The sequence below is a fragment of the Alligator mississippiensis genome, chromosome 1 (assembly GCF_030867095.1).
Source record: "Alligator mississippiensis isolate rAllMis1 chromosome 1, rAllMis1, whole genome shotgun sequence".
Taxonomy (NCBI): domain Eukaryota; kingdom Metazoa; phylum Chordata; order Crocodylia; family Alligatoridae; genus Alligator; species Alligator mississippiensis.
The window spans coordinates 206,174,152-206,197,200 of record NC_081824.1 but is presented as its reverse complement, the minus strand read 5'-3'; the positions used below and the strand labels follow the sequence as shown (position 1 = coordinate 206,197,200).

Genomic DNA, 23,049 nt, shown 5'->3' with positions numbered 1-23,049 from the left:
GCTGCAGATGGTGCCTGCTGTGGCAACTGCACTGCCCATTTCAGTGCATATCAGCTTCATCAGTGCTGGCACAGCCATCACTTGTGACAGCAGCTGAGTGCAGCCTCTCTGGCTGGTTCAGGGCGTGTTGGATTTGGCATGCAGGGTGTGTCTGAGGGTCTGCTATGGCCTGTAGAAGGGCCCTGTGCCACTCATCTGACCTGTGGGGCCAGATGGGTTTGACACCCTTGATACAAGGAAGTACAACTCGAGCAGAAATTCCAAGATTTCAAAAACATCTTGTGAGGGGACAGATGTTAATGTTGCTAAATATACCACTAGTTACCACCAATAGATAAACTTGTTGGCGATGCTAGCTGTCAGGGTTTTAGTGGCTGCTTTCACCTGAGTGGATACGTAGCCAAAGTGTGGGGCCATGTCTGCTTGCAGCACAGTATGAAGATTAGACTGTGGCTTCCAACCTGTGGCTACAGAGAAATCCAGGTTGACACAAAACTTAGTATTGTAGTCCGAGTCCTTGCTTACTAACTTTCTAAAAATACTTTCAGTTCTTAAATTTAGGATTATAAAACCCATTTTATTTTATTAGGAAAGTTAAGCATTCAATTTTTGTCTTCTTTTACTTGGAAATTGTAGGTAGATAGAGAGCTGTGTTCTGCTACTGCCGAGTTTGAGGATTTTGTACTGCAGTTTATGGACAGGTAAGTCTAGATTAATTTAACCAAAATAACTTAAATTGCAAGCCTTTGCTTTTTTTTCACTTCCTGTATTGATCAACTTCTATAGATGTTTTGGGCTCATAGAAAGCAGCACGCTAGAACAAACTAGAGAAGAGACTGAAACTGAAAAGATGACTCATTTGGAGAGTTTAGTGGAATTGGGCCTCTCTTCTACTTTCAGTACAATCCTCACCCAATGTTCGAAAGATATATTTAAGGTATGTGGAAATTTTTATTTGAGAAAGGAGGAGAGAAATACAGTAACCTTTGACTTCTCTATTTTATTTGTGGGAAGGATTGGTTTTCCTTGTAACAAAGTGCTTATCCATTTTGTTTCTTCCCTTTCTAACACTTCAGACTTGTTGCGAAACAAAGGAAAAGAACTAGAAACTTTGCCACCCTTAGTGATACGCAAAATCCTCAGATACTTACCATCAGTTAACAAGAAACTAAATCATGGGAGGAATTAAGAGATTTGGTACACAGTGTGTACCTGTATAATTTAAATTGGTATAGAAAAATTGTGTAAAAATTAGGAGTAAAGCTACATTGGTGTAAACTTAAACCAGCATAATTGTCCTCTGCTTCTGTCTTGAGGGTGGCTGTTTGCTCTGTGCAAATTATTACAAGCTTTCTTACTACCTTGTTGCAAGGCACTCTGCTATACTACCACCCTTTTTTAGTCACTATATTGGGAGGGCTCCAAGTCTGTCAGCTGAAGGCACTGGGGTAGCTTAAGCTGATATACAAAATGAAGTTAACCCGTGTGTCCAATGTTCTTCTTTGCATCTTGTGGAAACTGTTGAATTTTGTCCTTGTGTTACTAAAGTTGCAGATTGTTTGAGTGCTTATATGTTACCACTGAGCTGCTTCACTGAATACAGGGTGCCTAAATGTGCCTTCCTTTAGTTGATTATAAATCTTATAAGTGTGTTGTGTTGCTATAACACTTAAATTTGTATTTCATCTCACTTGCTTAGGTGAAATATGTAATTATTTTGATACTGACACTTTTTAAATGTCGCTTTGAATTTCTTCCCTTTATTATTGATCTAACTTGGGAGGATGTAATAAGTGAGAGAAGTGGTGATGGTTTTGTCAGTTCTAGTCTGAAAGTCTAGGAAGTAAGTTAGGGCCTGTTGATCCTCCCTCTGCACACAGGGGGAATAAGATGGTTGTCTTCAGGGACTTGCACAGTAACAGCCTGCTTCCTGTTCTTTCTGTAGCTTTTGGTTTGTTGCCTTTTCTGGGCACTTGTCAGTAAGTGTCCAGTGTTCCTTCCCAAGGTAGATCCATGAGCATTCAATTTGACAATATTCAAGAGGCACTGTCCCAGTGTGGCATCAACTTGGGCCAGCGCTTATTTGTTTTCAAACATTTAAAGACAGATTTGTAGTGTAATTCTCTTGTAGACTTGTAATGTAAATGCCTTAATGGTTATTTCCATCCTCTGACTTTGTAAGCTAATGCCGTTTCTGCAAGATTTTTTGTTACAATTATTTTCTTTGTTTTAACAAAATGAAAGCTTTTTTATTATAGAGCTAACCTCTACAAATATCATCAAACTTTGTAGCATCTTTTAATGGATACTACAGAGATGTTCCTTAGCATGCCAGCCATGAAAGTAAAGTGTCGCAAAGAATTCTGATAGTCGGCAGTTTTTTTTCTTCCTTCAGAAAATCTATACCCAAAATGATTATAAAAGAAATCCATGTCAATTAATCTTTTGAATATTCATTTTAAAATGAATGCATACAACTTTTATTCCTGATGTTCTACATCCATGCTTGTTTTCCTTTTTTCTTGTCAAGTATTTATATTTGAAAGAACAGGAGTGAATAAATGATTTGCTACATTAATGCCCCAGCGGAGTCCCCCAGGGCTCGGTCCTTGGGCCTGTACTGTTCAATTTCTTTATCAGCGATTTGGACGACGGGGTGAAAAGCAACCTGTTCAAATTTGCTGATGATACCAAATTTGGGGTGAGGTGGGCACGCTGGTAGGGAGGGAAAGACTGCAGCAAGACCTGGATAGGTTGCAGGGGTGGGCTAACAAAAACAGGATGCGTTTCAACACAGACAAGTGCAGGGTGCTGCACTTGGGCAGTAGTAACCGGCAGCACACTTATAAGATGGGAAACTCCCTTCTTGAGAGCAGAGGCAGAAAGGGATCTTGGAGTCATTATTGACTCCAAGATGAACATGGGCCGACAATGCGAGATCACAGTCAGCAGGGCTAACCGGACCTTATTGTGTGTCCACAGGTGCATCTCAAGTAGGGCCAAGGAGGTGATCCTCCCCCTCTACGCAGCACTGGTTAGGCCGCAGCTGGAGTACTGTGTCCAGTTCTGGGCACCCCACTTCAAGAGGGATGTGGACAACATTGAGAGGGTCCAGAGGAGGGCCACCCGCATGATCCGGGGACAGCAGGGCAGACCCTACAATGAGAGGCTACAGGACCTGAACCTGTTCAGCCTTCACAAGAGAAAGCTGAGGGGGGACCTGGTGACCGTCTATAAACTCACTAGCAGAAGGGTTTGGGGGAGACCTTGGGTTTCCCCTTGCGCCCCCCTGGGATAACAAGGAATAGCGGGCACAAGTTGTTGGAGAGTAGGTTTAGATTAGACATCTGTAAGAACTACTTCACAGTTAGGGCAGCTAGGATCTGGAACCAGCTTCCAAGGGAAGTGGTGCTGGCTCCTACCCTGGGAGTCTTTAAGAAGAGTCTTGATGCCTACCTGGCTGGGGTCATTTGAGCCTAGTTTTCCTCCTGCCCAGGCACGGGGTCAGACTTGAAGATCTACAAGGTCCCTTCTGGCCCTACTTCTATGATTCTATGAATGCCACGTTTTCATGTGTTCATGCGAAAAGACATTGCTCCATTCAAAAGCTCATTAATTAGGTAGTAACTTCTGTCTCTTGTATTCCACTCAGGTTGCCTTAGAAAAGGTTTTTAACTTTGCTGTTTCAAATATATTTGAGACAAGGGTTGCTGGTCGGATGGTTGCTGACATGTGCCGAGCTGCAGTAAAAGTGAGACATTATTCTTGTTTACTTAAATTCAAGAAAGAAAGGGTTTTGAAACCTAAATTTTTCTTACATGTGCTTAAAATACATTGTTACAAGATGATATAAGATCATTTCAGTTTTATGAGATTGCGAGTTCAGCTCTGTAATATAATACTGCGTTTGCTGAGAGTTTAAAAAAAGAAATTGAGGTCAGATTTCAAGCCTCAAAAGCTTGGGTTGAATTGTAGCTAGAGCTGAGTTGGACCATGTTCTTGTTCACTTTATCCTTAATTTGTAATAATGCTTTAAAACGATTTGATTATCAAAAATACATAGCTCCAGAAAGTCTTCTTGTTTAGATTTATGGTTGGTCATGATGTTTTCAGTGCCGTCCTGAGGAGTCTTTGAAGCTCTTTGTGCCCCATTGCTGCAGTGTAATAACTCACCTTACCATCAGTAAGTTCAAAAGTTACCTAATTGTATTGTATTAGTTTCATTTTGATTGAGTTTTATTGATCTAAAGAATAAAACTGATACTTTAAAATAACAATCTGTTTTTCTTTATAAAGTAGCTTACTGAAAAGAGTGCTTTGTGGGGGTGGGTGTTTAAGAGGGCTGTGATGATAACTAATTAAAAGGTTTTGAGAAACCATTTTTGAAAAGCAGTCTAACAAACTTCTTGGCTGGCATGCTTCATAGAAGCATATTTGCAAGTAGTCCATCATGGGGCTGTCCAACTGGCAGCTCATGGGTTTTCCATCTGGCTGCTACTTCTCCCACCACTCGTACTGCTGCTAGGCTCTTTGGGTTCTCTGCCGCTGGGCCTGAAGCCTGTAGGTAAGTAGGGAAGGGAGGAGGAGTACACAGGGCACCTGGGGCTTGCAGGCCACTGCGGGGGTGGTGGGTGTCTCCTACTCATTCAGAAGTTGGTTTTTGAGTTAATATTTAAATGTAATTAGTTTTATTTGATCACATTGGGTTCAGGGACTTCTGGATGGGTGGGAACACATATGTGATATTGCAGGTAAAATTATGTGGTTAATTAAATTAAATATACAGCAGTATAAGTATCAGATGTCTTATTTAGCTTATTTGAAACTCTGGACTTAAATGTTTGAAATCATTTAAACCTCCAGTTTGAGCATTTCATTTCAATTTAGGTAACAGAAGTGTTTAATACTTTTGTCCTTAGATGATGATGTCTTGCATGAAGAAGAACTAGATAAGGAACTACTCTGGAACCTTCAACTTTTGTCAGAGGTACCATGAAGATCACAATTCTGTTCCTTAATTGGATCATCTTTGCTGTTGAAAGACACAAATATTTTACTGCAGCAGCAAAGATTCACCCTTTGTTTGAAAGATGCTTATGTTAAGCAAGAATGGATAATATTTACCTTGTGTTATGTACTCAATCACATACAACTTCAATAAAACTTTAAAATCCGTTTGCCCTAGCATCAGTAATGATGGAATGGGGTTGCTGCTGCAGGAAAGAAACTAAGAAGCATAGAGAGCAAATCATATGATTTTCAGATTAACTGGAAGACGCTGTTGGTGAAGTCAGAAATTCTGTACATGATGGAGCTTTGAAAGTCCTGGGAGGTTGGGAACAGCATAGAGTCAGAATTTGTAGGAGTCAAGCTGATGCATAAGTTTTCATCTAGCAGCAGAAAAGGCTGTTTTTGTACTTGCTACATACTGCCAGTTCGAGATCCCTCCTCACCCCCTTTTTTAAAAAAAAATAGTCAAAGCAGATGCTTATACTGTATTAGGCTTTTGACCTGGTTCGAACTAAATCATTTTAGTTCAGCTTTGAATGTTTTTCCCTTTTTGGTTAGATTACACGAGTGGATGGAAAGAAATTGCTGCCATACAGGGAGCAGCTTGTGAAGATTCTGCAGCAAACTCTACATTTAACCTGTAAGCAGGGTTACATTCTGTCTTGTAACCTACTGCACCATCTTCTTCGTTCTACTACACTTATCTACCCCACAGAGTACTGCAGTGTGCCAGGTGGCTTTGACAAGCCTCTTTCTGAATACTTTCCTATCAAGGCAAGGATTTTCATTTATTTAGGATTAGAGGATTTGTCAAAACATTTAAAATGCTAAACTATCTTGTTTGTTTTTATTTGAAGATTTATCAACATGGTGACTATGGAAAGTGTAATTGAAAGATGCTTTAAATGTTGAAATGTGCATCGCAATAGACTTTATTAACTAGTCTTATTAAATAAGATAAACAGAAAATAATACTTGATATTGTAATGAGTAGCTTAATGACATGGAACATACTTCATGTAGTCATGCGAACATAGGCAATATTAAATGGTATAAAGCAAAGACTGATACCCACTGTGTTTGTGTTGTAATATATGGTGAACAGATTTGAGATCCACCCATCTTTAAATGTAGCGGTACAAACTGCTGTTAGTTTTAAGATGAATCAGAAGAGATTTTTGATTCTTTGATATTCCAGCTATTCTTTTAAAGCAAATAAATGATATAAATACCTGTCAGAAAAAATCACTGACACGTTAGATATGATCTTCAGAAATGCTATCTTTCCTTTTATCTTTTGATCCAAATCTATACCCTTTCTTTTTACAAATGGAGACATTGGAATATATTAATAATAAAACAAATACATGTAAAGATGATCAGTACGGAGAATTAGACAGACATTCCAAGAGTTATTTACATACGATGATCAGAGTTACAAATCTACAATGAAACTATGTTGTTGCATTTCCAATTTAGTTAAAATAAGATTAGAGGCAGCAGTAGTGTGTGTGTGTCTGTATGTATATATCTGTGTGTGTGTGTGTGTGTAAATATATATGTGTATATACACACACATACTTGAATTATTTGCAAGTCTGCTGGTTTATATCATCCTTGACGTGACCTATTGAAGTATAACATGCAAACAAAGGACAAATTGTCAGTTGGTTCTCCAGTCTCTAAAGAAGCCTAATCAAGCTTTCATAAAATAAAATCATTGCAGGTCTCACCATCATTACCTGAAAGCTAATGCAGTTAAGCATTTATATGAAATGAAAATTAAGTCACATAACTGTGCATGCCTTATAGTAAGAATATACCTATCTTACTTCAAGGTTGATATGAAGAGGAAGCGACATTCTTAAGTGCTCTTTGTGTCTTTTAAGTGCTTAGCACATGCTTAACTAGCCCTTTTTATAACAACTGGAAATTGTCATAATTTTTTATCTGTTGCTTCTTTTGTCTCCTGGGGTTTTTTCCCTATCTTTTCTTATCGTTCTGTCGATTTTCGTGGGGAGCTTGGTTATTTTTCCCTGAAGATGACAAATTAGCAGCAGACTGCTTTGTACAACTGTAGTCTTCACTTTGTTCCTTGTACTAGATTGATTTATTTCCAGGGTCTGCTAAACTAAAAGCTTTAGAAATATTGGTAAGATCTTATTCACGGAGCACTGCATAGTGTTAGAGAAGGACAGTGGATACAGAGGCAGCTGGCAAACAGACTCAGATGATGCAGCCATAGTTAATTTGGATCTCTCACCCTCATAAGCAGGGAAGAGTGTGCTTATTACTAGCTCACTTCACATCTGTATTTCCTCTGAATATCTCAGAGCATGAACAAATAATCACGCTAAATTCAGTGGTTGGAGATGTTCAGTATCTGTTAAGTAGGACAACTCAGCTGTGAAAGAAACAGGTCCAAGTTGTTCTGATTTAGTGTTCATTTATTGACTATTTAACAGCCCTTGCAGCAGCAGGAAATGGGCTGCTATTTTCCCCCTGCCTAACCTGTGGCAGGTTAGGGTGTTATGTCTTGTGGCTGTGTCAGCGGTAACTGTGTAGCTTTACTAATAGGTTAGACGATGGATTTATGTAGGACAAGTTGGATAGGGATGGTTCTGCCTCTGGCCAGAAGGCATAGACTATAGATCACTTCTGAAAATCTCTTTGAGTCCTATTTTGTTATGTTTCTGTCATGGGATGATTACAGCCACAAGAAGAGTAACTACATAGCAGATGTTCTGTGGCAAGTCTCCAGTGTCTGTTAATTTGCTTACTTTTAAGCATTTTTCTGTGCACTCCAAATTTGCGGATTCTATAGCGTAATGAGCTCTGCTGCATAGAAATCAAGAAATAAGAGGTACATTGTTAACATGGAGAACCATGCTAGCCAGATGCAGCATGAAATGGTTAACATAAAATTTGTGGAGTCTTTGAGCGCTGAATGAGGATACCTAATTTCATGATTGTAGCTCAAATGATAACCATCTTACCAGATTTCAGTCTTAAGGTTTTTCTGATCTCTGCTGGAAAGATCAAAAATGGAAGTCATAACTGCAGGGGTGTAGGTTGTAGCCGTGTTGGTCTAAGGATATAGGCAGACAAGGTTCCTTGGGTGAATTTGATATCTTTTATTAGACCAACCCAAATAGTTGGAGAATAGTTATTAAGTTATAACTGGGCACTTTCTCTGTCTTCGGGTGGGAAGATTATCTTGATGCAAATGCAGAAGTTTTCAGCTAATTATTCATTTCAAGCTTGTCTTTGTGTTCCAAATGTATTACAGATTTTTTTTTCTTCCCCCTTGGGTTGGCAACTATATTTCAATCTTTCAAAACCACTCAAATTCATATTTAGGAGTGGTTTGTTATTTTTAAAGGAACATTTTTTGTGTTTGGAAATAAGTATTCATTTAAGTACTTTTTAAACAAGTGTTTTGCTTTATAGTTTGCTAAATGGAGAAATGTTGTGCTTCTGTTTGTATAGGACTGGGGTAAACCAGGTGACTTGTGGAACCTGGATATCCAGTGGCATGTTCCTTCATCTGAGGAAATAAACTTTGCCTTTTACTTATTGGATACTTTTCTTCAGCCTGAGCTCACAAAACTGGAACACCATACAGAAGGAAAACTAGAAATGTCCAGGTTAGTAATATTGTGGGTTACAAAAGGTGACTTTGTATCTAGTTAGTTTGCATGGCTTATGTTAAAAAGTTAGCACCTATTGCCCTGGTACTATTAAAAATAAAGTTAGGTGTATAAGAATAATCTCATAATAGCTGCAAATTATTTCCTTTTATTTTTGAACTCCCAAGATAAAGCACACTTTTTAAAAGTCAGCATATAGTAGTTCTTGCATCAGTATGAGCCTCAGTCTAAGAAAAGACTACAGTACATGGACTTGGCTGTTGTAAAAACTCATATAGATAGTGTCCCCTAAACAGGGCAAACACTAAATTAATGCTTCTCTGTGAAGCAAGATGTGGGGCTCCTTTCCCACCTTTCTAGGCTCCCATGTATCTGTGAAAGCTACTGGGTGCCCTTTGCCTTCTTCCCTCAAGTACCCCAACCAAAAATATTCTAATATTATAAAAGCCTTAATTGGTCTGTCTGTCTGTCTATAACGCTCTATTCATGCTCTGATTGGCTGACACACGGTCAATGAGTGCAAAGAAGCGTTTAGACAGGTGGCAGTGCACCGCCATGATGGTGGAGACACATTGGAAGGAGTGGGGGGAGAGGCCAGTAAAGCTGGCCTTGCTTCCCGCACCGTGCCCTGTTCCCCTGGATGCAGCAGCAGTGAAGCGGATGGAATGGGAGGGGGAGGGGAAACCACCAGAGCTGGCCTGGGGGGCGGGGGGTCTTGCTCCTTGGAGGTGATGGCAGTGCCGGGGGGAGTGGAGTCGGGATGCCCCAGGAGATGTGAATCCACCAGTGCTGGCCTCAGCCCGCCCCTCCCCTTCTGTCGTCACCACCTGCAGGGCCAACAAGGCAGTGGGGGCAGGGGAGGAGTGGGCCTGGGCCCAGGCCCAAGGTTGTTTGGGGCGGAGGGGGAGCAAGCCTGAGCCGGGGGAGAAGCTGGCTTACCACAGCAGTAGTGGGGGGAGCAGCAGGCCTGGGCTAATGTGGCCTGATGTAGCAGCTGGCGGAGGGGAGGAGCAGGCCTTCTCTCCCCCCCGCATTGGCCCTGAGCCTGTTCCTCCTCTCCCCCCGCTGCAGTCAGGTTGGTCTGGGCCTGTTGTGTCCATATAGTGTCATGTCGTCGTCCGTGTCCCATCCCATTGTCCCCCCCGGCCTAGGTTCTCCCCACCGTCAGGCCTGGTCCTTCCCTACATTGGGCCCAGGCCCACTTCTCCCCTCCTCCCCACCATAGTGGTGGGGAGGGGATGAGTGGGCCCAGACCTCAAGCAGCAGGAGGGAAGGGGGAGCGGGCCCAGGGCATTCTTGACAGGCATTTGGATAATATTTTAAATAAGAAACCAACAAGAGCAGGAAACTCACCTGGTGTTTACATGTCTTTACTCTGCTTGTATGCTCTATTCTTGTCTGTATCTGCATTTCTGTGTTAAGCTTTTGGTGGCAGAGATCACTTTAATCCAGTGGTGCTCAGTGTTCTGAACATGTAGGCCAGATGAGTGGTGTGGGGCCAGTCTGCAGAATGGGTGAAGCCCTACACTCATCTTCCTGCCCCTTCATATTCAGACCGGGTTGTGCACTGAAAATGGGTGCTGTCTGGCTGGTGGGGGCTCCCCATGGTTCTGGAAATCTGGCAGTAGTGCCACCACTCCCTTGCTATACACAGAAACTATCAAAAGAGTTACCAATAGCTACTTTAGTGTATACATTTACAGGCACTTAATCCTTTTCAGTTTTCCTTTGTAATGAAGTTACAAAATCTGATTTAGTCTTCAGTCTTTAGTTGTGTAAAAAAAAAATAAAAAAAAAATCCTTTGGTACTGTTTAATCTACAAGTACTAAAGATGTTGCAGTCAAGGATCCTTTAAAATGGAACTGTCTAATACATTGCCATGGCCAAATATAACCTGGAAAGGTGGGTCATCTAGCCCAAATTTGGGCTTCTCACTGTGGCTGCCATAACCACAGGAGCTATATTAACTCCTTGTCTGCTTGTGCCAACACACTGGCTCTGGCATTTGCAGTGAGAGGCACCGAATGCTAGATCCAGAGGTCAGTTGTCCAGCTTAGAAGGAGCTCTTCTATCCAGATCCTGCCCTTGAGGCCATTTGAGTTTGACACGTGTCCTTAAAATAAATCTTGAAACCAAAAATAAAATAATTGCATAATAATCTCTGGATCATCATGGTTACAACATCACTCTTACACTGCCAGAAATGCTTGTCATGTTTAAAAAGAACAACACCCCCCAAATAATATTGTATATGGCTGCTTTCCAGTTTTTCTTTTTTAGGAAAACATTGATTATCATTAAAAAAAAATTATGTCCAAGTGCATTAAATTTTAAATGAAAATCTAACTCAGTCAGCTTGTCCATTTAAATCCAACTTACATATGGTTTTACTATGATAGAGAAATACCAAAATAGCATTATTATTGCATTTTTCTGTAACATTGTGACTTGCTTCCCAGTGGAATATGTTATGGGCTGAAGAACACTTACTTAGTTCTCTTATGGTGGACAATTTTTTTTTTAAATATAGATTTGGATATTGGACTAGATAAAGTTATCAGGTATTGTTTTGGGATTTAGAAAATCAGGATTATCTACCATTGAAATCAAGTTCTTTATCTCATAATGCAGGTATTTTCTCTTACTTTAACAATGTAGAATAGCCAGTATAACACAAACAAAGCAGAGGTTTGCAGCTTTCTGATAGATCCTTTCTCAGCTTTTGTCAAGTCATCTTTTATATTTGCGATTTAGAGCTGATATTTTTAGTGAGGAGAAACTTAGAAGTTGACCAAAAGAAAATGCTTTCATTTATAGAACTTAATAAAATGAGACTAAATAGAAAAATTATGTTAGGACAGACAAATGCACAAAAAATTGACTTACATTTTAAAACGTTTGACTTCCAGAGATGATGTACAGCAGTGTCTCTCTATAGTACACAACTGCCTGATTGGTTCGGGGAACGTTCTGCCTCCTCTAAAAGGAGAAAGGATAGCTCACCTGTAAGTAATGTTTGTGATGTATAACAACAAAATTAAATGTTTTAAGCTATAAATTTATAAATGGAGGGTTTAATTTTGTATTTCTAGTCTCTTAGTGAATTTTAAGGTAATATGGAAACTTGGAAGTTAGCTTTTCTTATGTTACTAAGGCAGATATACTGTATTATGCTCATGGCTATAGAAAAACTTGGATTTTTAAGATATGAAATAATACTTAACACTGATTAGTGCTTCTCGTGGATAAATGACAATATGCTTTACAAAGGTGGGTAATCAGCATTGTGTTGATGTTATTTTACATGTGGAGAAAATCACAGACACAGTAATTTATTTGAGTTCAGCAATAGAATAAGGAAGAGAGGAGTGCTCCTTACTGAGGTTCTGTGCCCATAGCCACTGGACCAAGCAAGGGCTTTCCCTGCTAAAACTGCTTAATTATCCAGTATTTAAGTGTCCATTTAAAATACTTGTCTTGTCTGACTGGAAAGAAAACACACCCTGTAACTCAGTATGTTAATGTCTTGCCCTGATTCCTGTCAGGCAGCCTGAAGGAATAAAGCCATCAGCACTCTGAGCTTCTTTTTGAGGACATGTACTTCTTCAAAGCATAATTTGTGATCTCTGCCAAAACATTTCCTTAACTTAAAGAAATAGGGCAAACATGTTCCTTCTTAAAGTTAAGCAACATATATGCCTGAGTAAACACATAGGTCTAGAAGGCAAGTCTGGCTGTCAGCACCAGCAAAAATGTTCTCTGGTAAAGTAAATTGTGATTTAAAGGGTAAAGGGAACTAATATATTTTCTGTTGCACTGCAGTTCAGGCTTTAATTTAGTCGGTACAGTAGGATGAGCATTTATTAAAGCTTGACTATTGTAAGAAATGTTGAAATGTAGAAGTTAGATGTATGCATGTTCTGACTCATGCTCCTATAGCACATTAGTTTGAAGAGCATTTTCAAATACTTTGGTATTCTGTGTTCTAGCTTTTATGGGCAGAGCCCATATGGATTCTGGTAGGAAATGGATTCTCAAGTGCTCTGCCCAAACAGCAGCCACTTGAAGCGTAGTTATGGTACTGCTTGGCATCCATTGTCCCGTGCAGGAGGCTAGTGGGGCAGTGGTGACATTCTGATGCTGTTTAATGTGTCATGCAATACTTTAATCGTAAACACTTCTAGGTGTATGCCAGAAGTGTGAGGATAAATGTTGGTTTTGCCTTTTGTACTGGGGCCTCGACAAGGGAGAGTACTTGGGTACAGGTTGTTTTTTTTTGCCCTAAAACAAATGGAGGAGAATAAGGCACTGTCTACTCTCAAATGTGTCAAGGTGGCAAATAAGTCCCTCTCCTGTAACCGTCTGTGGGTATGTGAGCATATAAATAATAAAAAATAATAGTGTGTACTTGTAAGGGGAATTTTCCTACTCAATTCCTAATTCCTGTCATACTGTCTAGAATCAATATTTTAGTTTGGTGCTGTTAAAGAACAAGCTTCTTATTAAGGAGTGGGAATCTTTAGTGTGTTGCAGTTACCATAGCATTATAGAAACTTAGTGTTGGAAGGGACCTCAGGAGGTCATCTGGTCTTAACCCCCTGCTCAAAGCAGTACCATCAGCAGCTAGATCATCCCAGCCAAGACTGTCTACCTGGGTCTTAAAAACCTCCAAGGATGAAGATTCCACAGCCTCTCTGGGGTAACATGTTTCAGTGCTTTTACCCTCCTGGTGAGAGTTTTTTCTTGTATCTAACCTAAACTTCTTTTGCTGCAACTTGAGACTTGCTCCTTGTTCTGTCATCTGCCACCGCTGAGAACATCATCCTCTTTGGAACCACTGTTCAGGTAGTTGAAGGCTGCTGTTAAATCTCCCCCTCAGTCTTCTTCTGCAGACTAAATAAGCTCAGTTCCCTTAGCCTCTCCTCAGAAGTCATGTCCTGGCCCTCTAACCATTTTTGTTGCCTGCTGCTGGACTCTCCTCAATCTGTCCACATCCTTTCTGCAGTGGGGGGCCCCAAAATTGAACACAGCACTCAAGATGTGCCCTCACTAGTGCAGAATAGAGGGGAATAATCACTTCTGTTGATCTGCTAGCAACACTCCTACTAATTTAGCCCAGTATGCTATTAGCTTTCTTCAGAACAAGAACATACTGGTTCATACTCAGCTTAGTGTCCACTGTAACCCTCGGGTCCTTTTGTGCAGAGCTGCTGCTTAGCCAGTCTGTCTCCGGCCTGTACCAGTGCACGGGATGGTTCTATCCTAAGTGCAGGACTTTTTACTTCTCCTTGTTGAATCTCATGAGATTTCTTTTGGTCCAATCCTCCAGTTTGTCTAGCTGTCTCTGTATCCAGTCTGACCCTCCACTTATCTACTACTCTACCCAGCTTCATCATCTCAAGATTTGCTGAGGATAAGGGGGAAAAGGGGCCAAGAGGCTTCCTTGGCTGACCAGAGAAATCCAGAGTAGCCTACGGGCTAAAAAGGGGGCATATAAAAAGTGGAAACGGGGAGAGATTACGGAAGAGGAGTATACCTCCTCTGCGTGCGCTTGTAGGGAGGCAGTTAGACAGGCCAAAGCTACCATGGAGCTGAGGATGGCATCCCAAGTTAAGGATAACAAGAAATTGTTTTTTAGATATATAGGGAGTAAAAGGAAGGCCCAGGGTGGAATAGGACCTCTACTAAATGGGCAGAAGCAATTGGTGATGGACAGGGGGGACAAGGCTGAACTCCTCAATGAGTTCTTTGCCTCAGTGTTCCTAAGCAAGGGGCAAGACAAGTCTCTCACTGGGATTGTAGAGAGGCGGCAGCAGGGTGCCAGACTACCAAGCGTAGACCCTGAGATGGTGCAGAGGCATTTGGAGGAGCTGGATGCCTTTAAGTCGGCAGGCCCGGATGAGCTCCATCCGAGGGTACTGCAGGCACTGGCTGACGTCATTGCACAGCCACTGGCGGGAATATTTGAACACTCGTGGCGCACGGGCCAGGTCCCAGAGGACTGGAAAAGGGCCAATGTGGTCCCCATTTTCAAGAAGGGGAGGAAGGAGGACCTGGGCAAGTATAGGCCAGTCAGTCTCACCTCCATGCTTGGCAAAGTCTTTGAAAAAATTATCAAGGCTCACATTTGCGAGAGCCCGGCAGGAAAAATTTTGCTGAGGGGAAACCAGCACGGGTTCGTAGCAGGTAGATCATGCCCGACTAATCTAGTCTCTTTTTATGACCAGGTTACAAAACACCTGGACACAGGAGTAGGGGTTGACGTCGTTTACTTGGGTTTCAGGAAGGCCTTCGTTACGGTATGCCACACCATACTGGTGAACAGTTTAAGAGGCTGTGACTTGGATGACTACACAGTCTGGTGGGTGGCGAATTGGCTAGAGGGTCGTACCCAGAGAGTCATCGTGGATGGGTCGGTATCGACCTGGAAGGGTGTGGGCAGTGGGGTCCTGCAGGGCTCGGTCCTTGGACCGATACTCTTCAATGTCTTCATCAGCGACATGGACAAGGGAGTGAAGTGTACTCTGTCCAAGTTTATGGATAACACAAAACTGTGGGAAGAAGTGGACACGCCGGAGGGCAGGGAACAACTACAGGCAGACCTGGACAGGTTGGACGTATGGGCGGAAAACAACAGAATGCAATTCAACAAGGAGAAATGCAAAGTGCTGCACCTAGGGAGGAAAAATGTCCAGCATACCTACTGCCTAAGAAATGACCTGCTTGGTGGCATGGAAGCGGAAAGGGATCTTGGAGTCCTAGTGGACTCCAAGATGAACATGAGTCGTCAGTGTGACGAAGTCATCAGGAAAGCTAATGGCACTTTATCGTGCATCAGCAGATGCATGACGAACAGAACCAAGGAGGTGATACTTCCCCTCTATCGGGTGCTAGTCAGACCACAGTTGGAATACTGCGTGCAATTTTGGGCACCGCACTTCAAGAGGGATGTGGCTAACCTGGAGAGGGTCCAGAGAAGGGCCACTCGTATGGTTAAGGGCTTGCAGGCCAAGCCCTACAAGGAGAGACTGGGGCACCTGGACCTCTTCAGCCTCCGCAAGAGAAGGTTGAGAGGCGACTTTGTGGCTGCCTGTAAGTTCATCATTGGGGCACAGAAGGGAATTGGTGAGGTTTTACTCACCAAGGCGCCCCCGGGGGTTACAAGAAATAATGGCCATAAGCTAGCAGAGAGCAGATTTAGGCTAGACATTAGGAAGAATTTCAGAGTTAGTGGCCAAAGTCTGGAATGGGCTCCCAAGGGAGGTGGTGCTCTCCCCTACCCTGGGGGTCTTCAAGAGGAGGTTAGATAGTATCTAGCAGGGGTCATCTAAACCCAGCACTCTTTTCTGCCTATGCAGGGGGTCGGACTCGATGATCTATTGAGGTCTCTTCCAACCCTAATGTCTATGAATCCCATCTCCCAAATTGCTGGGTTACTGAACAAAACCAGCCCCAGGACTGACTCCTGTGGCACTCCACTTGATACCAGCTGCCAATTAGGCTTGAGCCATTGATTACTACCCTTTGAGCCCAACAGTTTAGCCATTTCACTGTCCATTCATCCAACCCATACTTCCTCAGCTCATTTGCAAGAATGATGTGGGAGACGGTATTAAAAGCCTTGCTAAAGTTGAGATGTATATCATGTCCATTGCTCTCCCTGCATCCATAGAACCAGTCATCTTATCATAAAAGGCAACCAGGTGGCCAGGCATGACTTGCCCTTGGTAAATCCATGCTGACTGTTCCTGATCCCCTTCTTCTTCAAGTGCTTAGAAATGGATTCTTTGGGGACCTGCTCCATGATTTTTCTGGGGGACTGAGTTGAGGCTGACCGGCTGTAAATCTCTGGATCCTCCTCCTTCCCTTTCTTAAAGACAGACACTGTATTTGCCCTTCTCTGATGTCCAAAACCTCTCCCGATTTGCCATGAATTTTCAAAGATAATGGCCAGGAGCTCTGCAATCACATTGACCAATTCCCTCAGCACTCTTGGGTGCTTTGTGTCTGACTCCATTCACTTGTACACATCCAACTTTTCTAAATAGCCCCTAACCTGTCCATTCATCACTGTTGGCTGCTCACCTCCTTCCAGAACTGTACTGCCAGGTGCTGTAGCCTGGGAGCTGACATTGCCTGTGATGACTGAAGTGCAAAAGGCATTGAGTGCTTCAGCCTTTTCTGCATTATCTGTGACTAGGTTGCCTCCCACTTTCAGTAAGGGACCCACACTTTCCCAGATCATCATCTTGTTGCTGAAGTACTTGTAGACACCCTTGTTACCCTTCAAATCCCTTGCTGGCTGCACACCCATCTGTGCTTTGGCCTTCCTGATTTCATCCCCACATGCCTGAGAAATTCTATTATACTCCTCCATAGTTTTCTGTTCAAGTTTCCATTTTTTGTAAGCTTCTTTTTTGTGTTAATTCACTGAAGAGTTCCATGCTAAACTAAGCTGGTCTTCTGGCGTACTTGTTACTCTTCCTGCACACTGGGATGGTTTGCTCCTGCACCCTCAGCAGAGGGGTTTTTTTGTTTTTGTTTTTTGGTTTTTTAAGTACAACCACACCTGTCCTCCCCAGACTGGCCTCCCAAGGGATCCTGCCTATCAGTTCCCTAAGTGAGGCAAAGTCTGGTCTTCTGAAGTCCAGGGTCCTTACTTTGCTCCTTACCTCCTTCAGGATCTTGAGCTCAGTCATCTTATGGTCGCTGCTGTCCAAAGTTGCCATTCACTTCTATGTTCCCCACCAGTTCTTCTCTGTTTGTGAGCAGCGGATCAAGAAGGCTTCTCCAACACTTGCACCAGGAAGCTGTCCCCAATGCTCCCCACAAACGTCCTGGATTGCCTGTGCACTGCTGTATTGCCCTTCCAGCAGAGGTCAGGGTGATTGAAGTCCCCCATGAGAACCAGAGCCTGTTAAGGGGGAACTTCTGCTAGCTGTTTTGAAGAAAGCTTTATCCACCTCATTTTTTTTTGGTCTTGCGATGTGTAGTGGACACCCATCAAGACCTTACTCTTGTTGCTCTCTGATCCTAACCCAGAGACATTCAACAGGCCTCTCTCCAGTTTCCTACTGCAGCTCTAAGCAATCATACAGCTCTTTTACATAAAGAGCAACTCCTCTTCTCCCCTGCCCGTCCTTCCTGAACAGTTTATATCCATGTATGGATACACTCCAGTGGTATGAGCTATCCCACCAAGTCTGTTACTTCATTTGCATCATAGATGCAAGGTTTTCCAATTCTTCCCGCTCGTTTCCCAGACTCTATTCACTATCACAAGTCATAAGATGGACAAAGGCCTACCTTGGTTTTCATAGTTTCATAGTTGGTAGGGTCGGAAGGTACCTGAGCAGATCATCAAGTCCGACCCCCTGCCATGGCAGGAAAAAGTACTGGGGTCAAATGACCCCAGCAAGGTGTTCGTCTAACCTCTTCTTAAAGACCCCCAGGGTAGGAACCAGCACCACTTCTCTTGGAAGTTGGTTCCAGATCCTAGCCACCCTGACTGTGAAGTAATGCCTCCTGATGTCTAGTCTGAATCTACCCTCTGCCAGCTTGTGACCATTATTTCTAGTCACTCCTGGTAGTGCTCGGGGGAACAGGGACTCCCCCAATGCCTGCTGCTCCCCTCTGACTAGTTTGTAAATGGCCACTAGATCCCCCCTCAGCCTTCTCTTGTGGAGGCTGAACAGGTTCAGGTCCCGTGGCTTCTCCTCGTAGGGCCTGCCCTGCTGCCCCCTGATCATGTGGGTGGCCCTCCTCTGAACCTTCTCAGTGCTGTCCACATCCCTTCTGAAGTGCAGTGCCCAGAACTGGACGCAGTACTCCAACTGCGGCCTGACCAACGCCGCATAGAGGGGAAGGATCACCTCCTTGGACCTGCTCAAGATGCATCTGTGGATGCATGACAAGGTACGGCTGGCCTTCCTGACTGCATCCCCACACTGTCAGCCCATGTTCATTTTGGCATCAATAATGACTCCAAGATCCTTTTCTGCTTCTGCACTGACGAGAAGGGAGTTCCCCAGCCTGTAGGTATGCTGCTGGTTCTTTCTCCCCAGGTGCAGTACCCTGCACTTGTCAGTGTTGAAACCCAAACTGTTCTCATCTGCCCACTCCTGTAATGTGTCCAGGTCCAGTTGAAGCCTATTCCTCCCTTCTAGCGTGCCAACTTCTCCCCACATCTTAGTGTCATCTGTGAGTTTGAACAGGGTGTTTTTTACACCCCCATCCAAGTTGCTGATGAAGATGTTGAACAGTGCGGGCCTGAGGACCGAGCCCTGGGGGACCCCACTGTCCACACTCCCTACGTCGAAAATGACCCATCCACCACCACTCTCTGGGTGCGGCCCTCCAGCCAGTTAGTGACCCATTTGACTGTAGGTGTCAACGCCACAGTCCCCTAGTTTTTTAATGAGAATGGGGTGAGAGACGGTGTCGAAGGCCTTCCTGAAGTCCAGAAAGACTGTCCGCTGCTACCCCTGCATCTAGGGATTTTGTGATCTGATGTTAAAAGGCCACCAGGTTGGTCTGACAGGACCTGCCTCTAATGAACCCATGCTGGTTGCCCCTAAGCATAATCTTCCCTGCTCGCCCCTCGTGGACATGTGCCAGGATAATTCTCTCAAAAAGCTTACCCAGGACCAAGGTAAGGCTAACTGGCCTATAGTTTCCTGGGTCCTCCTTCCTCCCTTTTTTGGAAATGGGAACCACATTGGCCCTTTTCCAGTCATCTGGCACCTCACCTGAGCACCACGAGTGCTCATAAAGTCGTGCCAGGGGTCCCACAATGACCTCTGCTAACTCCCTCAGCACTCTGGGGTGGAGATTGTCAGGACCAGCTGATTTAAATACATCCAGTCCCTCCAGAAGTTCCCTGACTAGATCCTCACTGACTTTTTGCCTGGGTGCGCCTCCCCTGGGGCCTGAGGAGGTCCCGTTGGATGGGCTGATCTGGTCCCTGCTCAGGAAAATGGAGGCAAAGAAATTGTTAAATAGGTTAGCCTTGTCATCTGGTGCGACAACCAGATTTCCTAGCGTGTCCTGCAGTTACCCGATACCTTCTGTTTGCCCCCTATGTATTTAAAAAAGGACTTCTTGTTGTCCTTGATCCAGGTAGTTAGTCCCAGTTCCATCTCCGCCTTGGCCTTCCTGACCGCCCCCCTGCAGCCCCGAGCTACTGAGGTATAGTCCTCCCTGGTGATGGCCCCTCCCTGCCATTGGGTGTATGCCTCCCTTTTAGCCAGGAGACAGTCCCGTATGCTTTTGGTGAGCCATGGGGGCTTTTGTGCCCTCTTGCCCCCTTTGATTTTATATAGCTTCTCTCTCTCTCTCATATTTGGAATTTATATTGACAAGCAATAAGTGCCATTTCCTGTTTGGAGGAACTCCAAGACATTTTTCTCTTCATAAATTTTGTTGATGCTTTTTTTGTCCCTTTCAAATTGGAGTCCTGATCTGTCAGTCAGATTTGAAATGACTTCGAGTGGTTTTGAAAGCTGTGAACGATGTGTTTTGCTTCCTTTTTTCTTCCTGGATTTTTTTATTGCTATCTAATGTAGAAGCTTTATATTAGTATCTTGAAAACAAATTTTGGCTACAGAAATTGAGTCTGTCTTAACGATTTTACATCTGAATTTCAAATCTCATACTTATTCTAGGTGAATATCCTTTCAACCTCAAATGGTTTGTTTCTTGCTATCAACTCTTTTGGAAGCCCACATAGATAATCCTCAACAGAAAACCTCTTGACTTTTTTCTTTAACTTTAATTTTAATGTCTCAAATGGCAACTTTTCCTAGCAACATGAACAGTTTTTACCTTGGATCTTTTTATGATCCCATAAAGTCTTTTAAAAACCATGATTAAATCAGTTCTCTTCTTGTTTTTTTAAGGCTTAATTTAGAGAGGTCTTGAACAGTCTGTTACCTACCAATAGCCCTCCAAGTCATAGAATCATAGAAATTAAGGGCTGGAAGTGACCTTGAAAGATCGAGTCCAGCTCCCCCCTGCTGTGGGCAGGCATACTTCAGAGATTAAATGATCCCAGCGAGGTATCTGTCCAGTCTCCTCTCAAAGACTTCCAAGGTTGGGGACTGCACCACCTCCTTGGGAAGTCTATTCCAGATTCTGGTCACCCTTACCAGAAAGTAGTTCTTCCTCACATCCAACCTGAAACCATCCTCTAACAGTTTGTCCATTGCTCCTTGTCCTCCCCTGGGGTGCCCTAGTGAACAGATAAATTGAGATTTAGGATCAGTTGCCCACACCCAGACTTGAACTGTTACCCTTTTTGTTTCCAAGCTCACGACTCAGGCCCTTCAGTCACAGAAGTGAAGTTCTCCATCACCTAAATAAACCTCGTAATTGTCTTTTGCACTTCAGTCAGTGTCTTTAAGAGCTGGATGAAGGAAGAAGGCTGATGAGAATATTAGGGATCACTGAAGCCTTCTTTGAAGAAAAGGTGCTAACCAAAGATTTTATGGAGAGAAGTGTTTTTTTTTATTTATTTATTTTAATAAGCTTGAATAATCTGTCCTACAGGCATCCTAACCTCTGGTTAACTGAGGCTGACTTGACTCATTTAGGATAGATCAATATATAATCACTACAACTTTTGGTTATTTGTGCTCTGGTGTTCCAGGGTGTTGTACATAATGGGTCATACATAAGGAGGGAACCCAGCCATGCACTAACTGGGAGATGTAATATTTTTTGTTCTGTTTCCATTGAGGAAGGGACAGAAAAACTCCTATGCACTAGTTCATATAGGTAAGTCTGTTCTGGCTACATTTCTTCTGTAATGCTGCATCTAGATTGCAGGGAAACTAAGTGAAATTGCAAGAAACAGTATAAAGTTGATTTAATCACAGTTGCCTTGTGAATTCATTATTGGAATTTTTTTTGCATGTATTGTCAAAATATGCCAGAAAGCCCTAGTCACTGAGGCAGTAAGCAAGCTTCAGTTGCTCAACTTTCGTGCTTCAAGTTCAGCTCCTGTATCCACTATAGTTTTCAACAGTGGTGATTTAGTTTTTAGTTAAGTCACTGTTTAGAAATGTTTGTGAGGCTGCATTATATAGATTGTACATGCAAATTGAATTGTCAAAACCCAGTTTTGAACATTTAAGCTTGCAAAGTTAGTTTAAACACTGACTGGCCTATTAGATGCCTTGTCACAATTCTTCCTGCCCTAAATGTTCCTTTTAAGGTATACACATATGTGGCCAGCCTCCTGAACTTCAGTCCCTACATAGTGTTAGTTTCCTAATACTTATGGAGCTGCTTTGCAGTGCATGGCTCTTTGTAGTGAAACAAATATATGGTATGAAGAATTTTCAAGGGTTTGTTTGTACCAGATATTCTGGTCAGTCACATTAATACCAATTTAACAAAACTATTGCACTGGTTGAAAAGATGATTCCACTAAAATAGCTTACAAAGATTTGAAATGCGACTCCCTGGGGTCACTTTTAAGCTGGTACATTGTGTGTATGTTACAGATTTGTAGTAGTTCAGCATTAGGGAAATTTTGTGCAAAACAGTGCAGGCCAAGATTTTTGGCTGGTTTGTCACAAATTTGACCCTTGTCCTCCTTGAATGTCACTCTAGTTCCCTTCCGTTGCCCGATCTCCCACTCTTTCTGCTTCCTCCCCTGTGCTCCCTGCTTGATCTCCTTCTTTGCCTTCTGCTTCCTTCACTATTTGCTGTTGTGCTGTCTGTCCCCTCCCTGATCTGCCACATGCCATGCACAGAGGCTCCCTTGCCACTTCTGACCAGTCTGCAACACGCTTGACGCTCTGGTGTAGACAGGTGCAAAAAAGAGATGTAGATAAATCCCTAAACTAAATTTAAATATTTTTTTTCTTCAGGCAGTGGCAGAGATGATACTGATTTTGAATGGGCTGCCTAGTGAGACCCCTAGATGTCCAGATTAGGTTTTAGGATGCATCATGTCTGGTTAATAGGCAGTCAGTTAAGTATAAAGAAATCTAAAATAAGAATAGGCCCTTAATTTAATCTCCTTGGAAATTCTGTCCTCAAATCTATTTCCTCAGTTGTAAGGCTCAGTTTCTTAAATACTGTACCATTAAATCAGGATTGGGCAAAATATTGGTCTACAGGCTGGATCCAGCCTGCCAACTGATTGGATCCAGACCACGGTACTCTGCATTGGGCTAAGCCCCACCTGCTTCTGCTGGGGCAGCCTGTGCCATGCTGTAGATAGTACCTGCATGCTTGGGCCCCGACCAGTACATGCAGCTTCTGGTGGCCTGTTCCTGGTGTTGCTCTGCTCCCTTTGCCTCCAGCGGGATCCACCCAGCTGAAGCTCCCTGCCAGACTGCCTGGACTGGGGCAGCAGGAAGAGGAGTCACGGTTGGAGGC

General features: G+C 43.1%; 1 protein-coding gene across 1 annotated transcript in view; it reads left to right on the top strand.

Moving 5' to 3' along the window:
• Nucleotides 1-23,049, top strand: part of PSME4 (proteasome activator subunit 4) — a 115,505-nt gene that overhangs the window by 42,178 nt on the left and 50,278 nt on the right. Inside the window, exons 13-20 of the mRNA XM_019500772.2 lie at nucleotides 637-701; nucleotides 787-937; nucleotides 3,653-3,751; nucleotides 4,114-4,183; nucleotides 4,920-4,987; nucleotides 5,569-5,784; nucleotides 8,500-8,657; nucleotides 11,571-11,666. Of these exons, the coding sequence (XP_019356317.1) occupies nucleotides 637-701; nucleotides 787-937; nucleotides 3,653-3,751; nucleotides 4,114-4,183; nucleotides 4,920-4,987; nucleotides 5,569-5,784; nucleotides 8,500-8,657; nucleotides 11,571-11,666 (923 nt within the window). The remainder of the gene's footprint in view (nucleotides 1-636; nucleotides 702-786; nucleotides 938-3,652; nucleotides 3,752-4,113; nucleotides 4,184-4,919; nucleotides 4,988-5,568; nucleotides 5,785-8,499; nucleotides 8,658-11,570; nucleotides 11,667-23,049) is intronic.